The sequence below is a fragment of the Portunus trituberculatus genome, chromosome 18 (assembly GCF_017591435.1).
Source record: "Portunus trituberculatus isolate SZX2019 chromosome 18, ASM1759143v1, whole genome shotgun sequence".
In the NCBI taxonomy this organism is placed as follows: Eukaryota; Metazoa; Arthropoda; class Malacostraca; order Decapoda; family Portunidae; genus Portunus; species Portunus trituberculatus.
The window spans coordinates 15,425,986-15,437,032 of record NC_059272.1 but is presented as its reverse complement, the minus strand read 5'-3'; the positions used below and the strand labels follow the sequence as shown (position 1 = coordinate 15,437,032).

Below are 11,047 nucleotides of genomic sequence, written 5' to 3'. Positions count from 1 at the left end.
AGAGCCGCGGGGTGCCAGTCTCCGTGTTCAAAACAACGTCCCGTCCGTGGCTCGGCGCTGTGCTGGCCCTGCTCCAGCGGTCCAGGGAGCGGTTCAGAGGTTCTACACGCCGTATTTGGTCCTGTTGTTGCCGGGACGGTCAAGGCTGCGGCGAAATTTCATTCCTCTAACTTGTTTGAAACTCGAGTCACACAGCGAGGGAGTCACTCACGGTCTCCCCGAACCACCAACACCCGTACGTCCTCCACTTTCCTGTTAAAAACTTTAAAACTTTCCCTTGTCCTTTCTTTTCTTTCCACACGGAACACCCAATGTCTCAACACTTATAAATACAAAGCGAATAAAACAAAGAAATAAACAACTATTATCAAGAACACTAATGCTGACATCGGTATATGTATACAAGCGTTCCCTTAATGACACCATTACAGGATTTAAAGTAAACTGATAAAGATCACAACTTAACGAGAACCATTATTGCACAACGTATCGCGTCAGTGTCCTCAAGTCTTTCCTGTGGAATTTCTTTAGGATTATGAGGACCTTAGATTTAATTTCATATCTAATATTTTGAAATAGGTAGAAACACATGAACCCTCGAATTTAAATATTTTGATGAATTATCCTTCTGTTCATGGCGCCGCTACCGCTTCCCTTACGTCCTACCGGCCTTAACAGTGACTTTGGAATTCGACTCGAGGCAGTAGTCTACTATGAGTCCCTCCCCTGCACGTCACGGCTGCGGCGTCCGCTCCATCTTGGCTGTCATCACACTGAGGACACAATGCGCTAATCATGTACTACAGTGGTTTAATAAATTTGCTTTTATTATATAAAATATACATATAGCTGCTATTTCGGCCATAATCACATAAGAATTTACAAAAATTACATACAAACATCCAGACCTACACGTACCGGCGGCGGCTGCCTGGTGATGGCAGCCTCGGCGGGCAGGAAGTGGCTGCGACACTAGAGTTTGACTTTGATAAATACGAAGAATGTAAAACAGAAATAAGGAAAACAAGTCCACAAATATGGGGACGGTTGAGAAAACATACATCACACAAATATTATGGTGGAGATTATGGTTGCTGAGTATATTACAAATAAACATTAATGTAAAAAAATACACCACATTAACTTTTCGGGGAAGTTCACACCTCTCCTGTTCGTACTGGAAAAAAGACAACGCAAGGAGAAAAGAATCGATGTCACGTTGTTCCCCCGGGCGCTGGAATCCCAACGGGGGGACCTGTCCACGTGCAGGCTTCCTGGGGGGCTGGTGAGACCCCGCCGTGTGTGTGGTGACCACCTTGCTACCAATACAGACCGATGTGCTTCTCACCGAAATGTACGAAAAAAAAAGTCTGAGCGCATCACCACCAAACTATAACAGCACTGGAGTTACATTGAACCTTGCGGAAGATAAACAGTACATCCGTCTTAGGAGTCGTTCAGGTTGTGTGGAAGTTTCCTGTTATTATTCCGAAGTGTGTGGCTCAGGTAGGAACCGAAGAGCGAGTGCGTTGCCCTCGCTCTCCTATTCGTGTTTCCCGTTCCTGTGGTTTCCCTGACACAGACTTACTTGGCTTGACATGTAGTGATAAAAAAGTGACGTGAATCATACCGACTAACAACAGTAACACAGATACCTACCCTGGCAAGTGGTTGGTGGGGCCTTCACTCCCGCCCCGCTCGGCACACACACCCACCCACCCACAGCACCCAACTCTGCACAGCTCTCCGCCATTCAGGGCCGGCCAGGGACCTCACACCTTCAAGTCTGCACCACATGGGCCAGATGAACCAGTAGGAAAACAATCGATATCTCTGTGTCCCTAAATACTGTTTGAAGTGTTCCCTTCACGGATATGGGTAGAGGGGCGGCGGTTGGCAGCGGTAGGGGCGGGGTATTGCTGACTCTCTTCACCTCGCTCCGGGCCGGATGCGAGCACACGGCAGCTAGATGCTGCCTGGCTCCATGAGACTCGTAGGAGTAGATCAGCTTCGTGTTTTCTGAGGATCCTTGAACGAGCAAGAGAGGAAGTGGCCGTCAACTAGGTTCTGTTGCAGTTTTCTTCCTCCTGTATTGCACTTGGAGACAACCTGTGTTGCTTTTCCTCCTCTAGGCGTTCCAGGCGTGACGCGGGTGGTCGAGGAGACTAGACGAAGCTCTCATGGTGGGGCAGCAGTATCGGGCTGGGCGACCGTCCCGCTGACGTGGTCGTGGCTGGGGACTCCCGCACCACCGCCGGCTGTGGGAGGCAACACTCATGGAGCTTGGCGTTCACACCAATGCAAATGTTGTCTTAGCTTTATATTTACTCTTACACACAAACACACACACACACACACACGCTTTGCTCTCAAAGGAAGTTTATCCTAGCGACTCTAAAGTAGTGAATACACGGTGAAAAAGTAGAATTGAATCGCGGATCAAATAAGGAAGGATCTTTTGAATGGCAGGTGAAGGTTGTGTCCAGACTTGCCTTGACTTCCCTTGATGGCTGGACCCTTTGATGTCATTCAAGCAAGAGGCAAAATAGGACTCGATTGTTGGGGGAAAAAAGGCTTAATGATCTTCCCTGTGGCTCTTGGAGATATAAGAGGTCACGTGACTAGGACATCAATATCTTTAGACCTTCAGTGGGTGAATGAAAGGTGAGGAAAAACAAGAAGAAGGAGGGAAGGAAGGAAGGGAGAAAGAACAGAAGGAGGGAAGGAAAGAAGGAAAACTAGTGACGGATAAGAAAACCGGCCACATATAATGACAAAGGTAGTCTGGAAGTATAACATTTGCAGATACAAACGTAGAGGAATAAAGAAAGAAAATTAGGAGGAGGAACAATAAGAAAGAGACACACGTAGGAATTCATAACAAACTACCACAACAGAAAGACACAGGAACTACAACGGGGCTGGAGGAGAAGGGTAAGAGTAGCGAAGGGGGTGCAGGTACTAAAGACCATCCACATAGCGAGGCAGTGTGACCACTTGACAATAATGATACACGGCTATCCGCTACCAACACTGTACCCTGCCCTGCTTCACCCTTCCTGTCCCTGCACTGTGCTATGTCACAGGAACACTGCAGGCACTCCGTTAAATGGCTATTGTTTTGAGAGCACGGGGATCAGGGAGGGTGGGGAGGGCGGCGTGAAGTGGGCGTGGCTGGCTTAGACTCAAACTGGGACCGGGACTGGCAAACATCATATTTAATCCCGGTACTCCAAGACGCTTCCCAGTAGAGCACCAGTACTGAACACACACGGGAACAAGCACAGGCGGAGGCGGGCGGATTGGGACCTACCTGCGTGCGTGTATAGGGGGGCGGCGGGACACGCGCTGACATAATCTCGGGGCATATGTCACTCTCCAAAAGTTGAGCTGCGAGGAGGAATTCGGTTAGGAAGCGGCGTGCACAGAAAGATAGACAGATAGACAGATAATATATATATATATATATATATATATATATATATATATATATATATATATATATATATATATATATATATATATATATATATATATATATATATATATATATATATATATAGAGAGAGAGAGAGAGAGAGAGAGAGAGAGAGAGAGAGAGAGAGAGAGAGAGAGAGAGAGAGAGAGAGAGAGAGAGAGAGAGAGAGAGATCAACAGTTACATAAACTGAAAGACAGATAACCAGAGTGAAGTAGAGACAGACAGACAGACAGACTGACAGATAGATATCTATATAGAGAAACGAACAGACGCTCATGGAAGACTGTGCATTTATTACTTAGACTTTCTAGCATCAATCAATTAAGTAAAAGCAGCAGCATGTAATACACTAAAAAGCCATTATGTGCAATCATTTAAAAACTTGTCATTTGATCAATAGCAGCATTTAGCGAGTGTGAGGGGTAGTGGTGGTGGTGGTGGTGGTAGTCCGTGAACCTCGGCCCATTGCAGGGAACAAAAACAGCAGTGAGTGGTGGTGGTGGTGGCGGTGTGTGGTGGCGAGTGTTTGTGGCGGTGATGCATCACACGCTGGCGAGGGATGCTTCCAGTGGCGTAAGTTATGGTGGAAGTGGTGGAGTTTTGTGAGTTGTACTGGTGATTATAGTTAGTAATGGCGCTGCGTCCCGCGTTAAAGGGGGTGTTAATGGCCGTATCGGGTGGTGGTGGCGGTGTTAGTGGCGGCGTTAGTGGCGCTATGGTGGTAATTGTGTTGGCTGAGGCGGGCTAGCGGTGAGAAATACATGAAAATTTACCATTAATCGTTCGTAAGACGTCTGGGGCTGCTCTCCTTTCCTGCCCTTGGAGGGAAACAGTACGTGCGTGCGTGGTGGGCGTGGTGGTGGTGGTAGTGGTGGTCGTACTGGGTGGAGGGGAGCTCCTCGTGGTGTCCTCCGTCGCCTGGTGGTGACCCCAACACCTACATCTGCAGGGAGAGGCATTCAGAACCATTACCTGATTAGAGATACGTAAGGTACATTTTTACTCGTGAATTCAGTCACTTTTAAGGTAAGGTATTCAAGAAACTCTGATTTTCACCTTGTATACTCAATGAATGTGAATGCAGATGCTTAACATTTTCACATCCAGATTTCTATAAGTGCATCTACGAATAAAATGAATCATAAACATACACTCTTGACCTAAACCTGCTGGTAAACTTTGGAACTTCCTATATGCTTCTGTATTTCCAACTTCCTATGACTTGACTTCATTTAATTAAAAGAGAGGTTTCAAGACATTTATCACTATTTTTTGGCAACTTAGTGAACCTCCTTATTTTTTCGTTATATATCACCCTTTACCAGCTTCCTCCATCTTGCATAAAACAACAACACACAAGACTACAACATCAGCCATTAGAATCCAAGTAACCAAAGTGCAGAAGCTCAAGTCATGACTACGTTCTCTTGGTTGGGATTAAGTTTCAGCGTCCAGCACAGAGGACGTCCCGGCTTGCTTGTATACCCCTCATTACCCGCGCCGAGAGTGAGGCGAAACTCGACCCTCACACTGGTAACTCGGGGGAACAAGGTGAGACGGACGCGACATGACACTTAACTTGGACACAAAGACAGAATGGACTCGGTAAGGGTGAGGCAAAGTTGATCTCAGCTAAGTTATGTAAAGTTAGAAAGTAAGCGTGTATGTGTGTGTGTGTGTGTGTGTGTGTGTGTGTGTGTGTGTGTGTGTGTGAGAGAGAGAGAGAGAGAGAGAGAGAGAGAGAGAGAGAGAGAGAGAGAGAGAGAGAGAGAGAGAGAGAGAGAGAGAGAGAGAGAGAGAGAGAGAGAGAGACCCCAAACACACACACACACACACACACACACACACACACACACACACACACACACACACACACACACACAATCATCAATACCTGTGATATCGGCCCCTGGAGAGAAATACGCCCGCCAGCAGGAGAAACACGAAGCCACCCACTAGTCCTAGGAACACGCCCACCAGGGGAGACACAGGAGCTGGCGTGACCTCTACCATCCGCTTCTCGGCCACCTGACGCGGGGGAGCGGCGGGGGACAAACGGGGCAAAGCTTAAAGGTGATGGATAAGGTGATGAACGTCCAGTGAGGTGCAACAGGTAAAAAGTACGAGTGGGGACGTGGGGAACGAGGCAGGGCGTGGACGGGAAGAGGCTAAAAGGGAGAGGGTGGAGGACTGAGTGGCTTAAATCCGTGAGAGAGAGAGAGAGAGAGAGAGAGAGAGAGAGAGAGAGAGAGATGGGAGAGAGAAGTAGCAGTAGAAGAAGGAGATGGGATGGTGGAGTAAGGCGCAGAGGATGTTTTGACGTGTGGAGGAAAGAGAAGTAAGTGAGGGAAAGAGGGGATAGAAAGATGGAGGGAATATAGGAGGAGGAAAAGGGAGGGGAAATGATGGGAAAGGAGAGAATGAGGAGGGATTGTTTGACGGAAATAATTTGGGAGGGCTCAGGGATGGGTGGTGGTGTGGACGTTGATGGGAGAGAGAGAGAGGGAGGGAGGAGGAGGGCAGGAGGAAGGGGGGCAGCAAGTAATGAGGGAGGGAGGAGTCAATGTATTAAGCGTAAACAGAACACATAGGAATACAAGTTGAGAAGGGAAACTTTGCACCATCTCTGAACCACCGGATGTTGCATTGCTGACAATCTGACGTGTACATCTTGAGAGACCAACACCTCACCTTTATATAATAGTGTGTGTAAGCATGAGTATATAAAAGCACCATCTATCTGTAAGCCGTGTAGTAAAGTTCTAGGTAAGTGCAGAACCTTAATAATCCAAGCTGAGAAGAGAAAAAAAAAAAAAAAAACCATTGTCCAAGTATTACAGTATTAAAATGATCTTCGTGAACATTGTTACTGCATTATTCTGCCTCCCTTGTTCACAGCTTATACCTGGCCACGCTACCTGTCCCAAGGGTGTCTCAAGTCTTTTGTGCACAGAAGGTGGAAAGGAATTATCTATCTACCTGTCTGTCTGTCTGTTTATTTATACATACGGAAATGTTTAGTATAGGTTAAACAAACTCGCCGTAAAGTGGCTGGGCGATGCAGTGGTCTGGTGTAAAAATAATGGAGGCGGTCACGGCGATCAGCGGGCCTCGCATACAATGGCAGAATGAGTGTGCCAATCAGCCGGACACCGCTTCTCTGCTCCGGGACAATGGAGGCGGAACGTGGACCAGACAGATGGAAGGGGTCAGCTGGACGGCGGCACCACTGTAGACTTGGCACACAACAGGTTGTTTTTTTCCCCTTTTAGCAAGGACACGATCCAAGAGCGACACACCCTTCAAAGGCCTCACTGTTGTCACGCTCAGCCATTTGTCGAGCACCAGTTCATTGTGCAGTTCTCTGGCGCGTTAGCAGAGCAATGATTAAATGATGCTTGATTGGGAAACAATGAAATGTATGCCATCCTTTGATTTATTCCACCTTTCTCGAGTGCAAAGCTCCCTGACAGGTGACAAATTACAACCCTCACGTCGCTCGCCTTCCCATTGCTTCCCGTCAGTCTCCAGTCCCACCTCCTGCCTCGTACCATCCTGTCCCGCCTCCCTCCGTCCCTCGCTGGTCTGCTACTGCCATGAACGTCCCAGGAAAAGTATTGTACTCGAGTGAGGGCGCTACACTACCGGCATTTTGTAGCTTGGCCAGGCCGAACCATAATTTATGGAGAGTGTCGGCGCCACTTAAAGAGGATATCAGATCAAGAGTGACACACTGCGCTAAAACTTGTACTAGACACACGCCAAGCAAAGACCTCCCTAAGTTAAGTGCTTTTGTTACACGTGTTCGTTTTCTTTCTTTCTTTCACGGACACTCGGTTAAAAATAACTTGTTCCGAGCATATTACATGATGTCCATTAAGTTTGTTTCAGTCACGGTTCAGTACAGCCCTCAGATGTAGGGACACTCCTTGGGCGTCACGATAACATCAGGAGGTTATTGACTCTAACGTGCCTGTGCGTACTTTTAAGAGAATAAACGAAAAAAAAAGGGTTGCGAGCATTCCCCTGCCACACTGCAGTGGCGTCACGTTTCCGCCAAGCCTTCACAAGTGGAGAGTAACACATGCCATTCAGCGCGTCAAGGCCAGAGTGATAGTAGTTCCTGCACTGCTGAGGGCGCAGCTGCTGGGGATGGGAGGCAGTGAGAGGCTCAGCGACAACACAATCACAGCGGTGTTAGCTTACTCACCTTCAGGCGGACAGCATCAATCTCCTCAGGGTCACTCGCCCCCTTAGCGTTCACGGCTGTCACGGTGATGAGGTAGTCTTGGCCAGGCGTCAGACCACTCACGTGGAACCTCGGCACAGGCTCCTCCAGCGTGGCCAGCAGAGCCTGCGTCGGGGCTGCGTACACCCGCGCCACGAAGTGTTGTGGCAGCCCTCCGTCGTTGCCCGGGATGCAGCCCACCTCCAGAGTGCCCACTGTCAGGTTCACCAGCACGCAGTTCGCCACCCGCTCTGGAGGCCCTGCGAGATTAAAGAGGACGATAATATTGTGACTACACAAAGTCAAGGGTCATTCAGGATGGCGTGAACCACAGCCCAAGGTCACTTTGCACAAACCGTGTAAATGTTTCCGTTAATGGATCAAAAAGAATATTGTACGCTCAGAACCTCACCTGCCTCAACCACAGCGAACCTGCACGGATCCACCTGCATGCCCACGGTGTTGGTGGCCCAGCAGGACAGCGTGCCGTAATCCCGCGCAGACCTAGGGACAAGTGGCAGGTGAGGTGGCTGTAGGCAAGCTGGTCTGGATTAAACACTGTGCCAAAACAAAGATTGATGGGGAAAGTGGCAAAAATATCTTTATAAACAATAAACTTATAATCCTTAAAAACATTACATTCCTTTCCCAATCTGCTTGCGTCACTCTCAATAGCCTGAATACGAGATGTGCTTGGCGGGTGTCACACTCGTCGGTTGTGTCGCCCAGGGCGGGTTAATTGCTCCTCAATCAGCACGCGATGCATGAGGACGCTCTCATGGAGGATGATGCCACTGGTGTGTCAAAAATCAAAATTTAAATTAGCGTAATGATCAAGTTCACTATTGGCGCACAAGGCCTCGTGTTAATTAGAGGAGCGTCCGCTGAGCCGTGCACACCTGCGTGCCGGGCCGGCCAGGATCATGAGGCATAAAGGTCAGGCCGACCTACCTGCCGGCAAGGTCATCCAGCTGGTTGGGTAAATATACCTTGACAATGGAAATGAGGGGTGGCGTTGCCAACTGGATCGTCAATGGCTTAGGATTACCAGGGCGTGACGAGAATTACGAGCAATTACGAAGTAGTAGACCAGGTAGAGGTTACGAGTTACTGCACGCCTCGCAGCCACCACGGGCCACCGCCCAGGCCCACGCTGGCCTCGTTTGCACCTGGTACACTACGATCTTGCGTGACACACTGCCTCACGTTGGACGATAAATCTTTCCCTCCCGGGAGACGCTGTTCCCGCAAACACCTGAACACAACCCCCCGCCACCTCGTATCACACTCACATTGGCGTGTAATCGAGCACGCTGAGGCCGGGTAGGACCGAGAACCGGTGGTGATCGACCTCCACGGTGTCCAGGTGTTGTTGAAGAACCACGTGAAGGAGAGATCGTCATTGGGCCGCGCATCCACTCTGCAGGAGAGGCGGGTGTTCTCCCCCTCCGCCACTGCCACCGTCTGCTGCCCATCTTTGCACACCGGCAAGTCTGCAAGGGAAAGAAGGCTCAAAAGTCCACATTCAACAAGATCTAACAGCACCTGACCTTTCCCTCCAGGCAGGATCAGTAATGAGGAGAGAGTGACAAGTAAAACATGGACACTGCGGCGGTGGTGGTGGTAAGAATTTGGTTTTGTGAGTTTCGACAGGCAGTGGTTATGTTGGAAAGGTGCGAGCGCAGTGGTGTAGTAGTGTAGTAAGGGACAAATGAGGAGGGTTGTGGTGTTGGTTGTAGTGAGTGATGGTGGTGGTGTTTGTTAGCAGTAGTGGTGTTGGTGGTAGAGGAGGTGGAGGTGAGGGTGGTGAAGTCCAGCCATGAATGTGTTGTGGGTGGTGATGGACAGCGTGGCTACAGGCTGTTATTGTCGTGGTGGAGGCAGTGGTGCGGGTGGGTGGTGATGCATTTCAATAAGACCAGTAGGGGTGGGTGTTGCTGGCTGGGGCGTGAACTGCACTGAAAGCGAGCGGCGGCGGTGACGCTGGTGGTGGTGGTAGCGGTGACTGGTGAGGCGATGTGTGGGTGTGGCAGTTGTTCTAGTATAATACATGTGTAGGTGGTGGAGTGGTGACGCATTAGGGTGTGGTGGAGGATGATTTAGTGGACGAGGGTGAGGCGCAGGTGGTGGTGGTGGTGGTGGTGGTGGTGGTGGTGATGGAGGTGGTGGTCGCGGTGGGTACTTTCATAGCCTCAGTTCTCGCGCAGTACTAGGCAGCTCTGACCTTTACTGCTGGTCCCGCATCAATATTGTAGCCAATAATGAGGATTCTGTTGAGTGGAGGTGGGAAGGCGTGGCAACGGCAGGGCGGGGAGGCATGGAGGGAAAACTGAGAGAGAGAGAGAGAGAGAGAGAGAGAGAGAGAGAGAGAGAGAGAGAGAGAGAGAGAGAGAGAGAGAGAGAGAGAGAGACGGATAGAATGAAAAACAGGAGTAACGCAGGAAGAAGAAGGTGAGAGGGAAAGGAAAAGGAGGACAAAAAAGAAAATAAAAGAGAGAAAGAGACGGAAAAAAAAAGACGTGGTGATTCTGGAAGACGTGGCTGAAAGATATGAACTTGGGGTAACTTTGTGAGCGTCGGCAGCCAACCGCACTTAATACAGACCGGTGTTGTTGGAAGAGCGAGAGGGAGAGAGAGGGAGGGAGAGGCTGGGCTGAGATGAGTGTGTGGCGGAACAGGTGAGATGAAACAAGCACGGTAAGGGCAGGTGTGGAAACTGGCCGGGATTAACTTTCTAAAATGCAAATCATACTTAGTGGGAGGCCTCGAGGAGCGGAGAGAAAAGTGGAGGAGTAGGAAGAGTAGGAAGAGTGGAGGGAAGGAAATAATGGAGAGGAGGAGGGATAACACTTTTAACCTTTTGTTCACCGGAGAGTAGCCTGTCTACTCCCACTGCCACCAACAACATTTATTTATTGGAAAATCAATCATTCAACTCCTCCTGCTCCTCCTCCTCCTCCTCCTGCTGCTGCTCTTCCTACCTCCACTCCTCCTCCTCCTACCATTCTCGTTCAGTCCACCTATCCCCCTTTCTCTCTCTCTCTCTCTCTCTCTCTCTCTCTCTCTCTCTCTCTTTTACCTAACCTAACCTAACCTAACCTAACTCTCTCTCTCTCTAACCTAATCTAACCTAATCTAACCTAACACACACACACTCTCTCTCTCTCTCTCTCTCTCTCTCTCCTGCAGAAGGCGTCACCGTACACATGATGTCGAGATCCAGGGCGTTGCTGGTGGTGGAGCCCTGGGTGTTGGTGGCGGTGCAGGTGTAGTTGCCAGCGGAGGAGCGGCGGACAGTTTGCAACACCAGGTTTCTGTCGGACACCAAGATCCCTTCCT

At 49.4% G+C, this 11,047-nt stretch overlaps 1 protein-coding gene across 1 annotated transcript in view; it reads right to left on the bottom strand.

The window, feature by feature from the left end:
- Positions 1-810: 810 nt before the first annotated feature.
- LOC123505378 (nephrin-like) overlaps positions 811-11,047 on the bottom strand; it is a 37,246-nt gene continuing 27,009 nt past the window's right edge. Inside the window, 9 exon segments of the mRNA XM_045256596.1 lie at positions 811-2,258; positions 3,314-3,390; positions 4,254-4,423; positions 5,375-5,508; positions 7,691-7,968; positions 8,121-8,212; positions 9,001-9,073; positions 9,076-9,201; positions 10,913-11,047. The exon segment at positions 10,913-11,047 is cut by the window's right edge and continues 25 nt beyond it. Of these exon segments, the coding sequence (XP_045112531.1) occupies positions 2,166-2,258; positions 3,314-3,390; positions 4,254-4,423; positions 5,375-5,508; positions 7,691-7,968; positions 8,121-8,212; positions 9,001-9,073; positions 9,076-9,201; positions 10,913-11,047 (1,178 nt within the window). The 3' untranslated portion in view covers positions 811-2,165.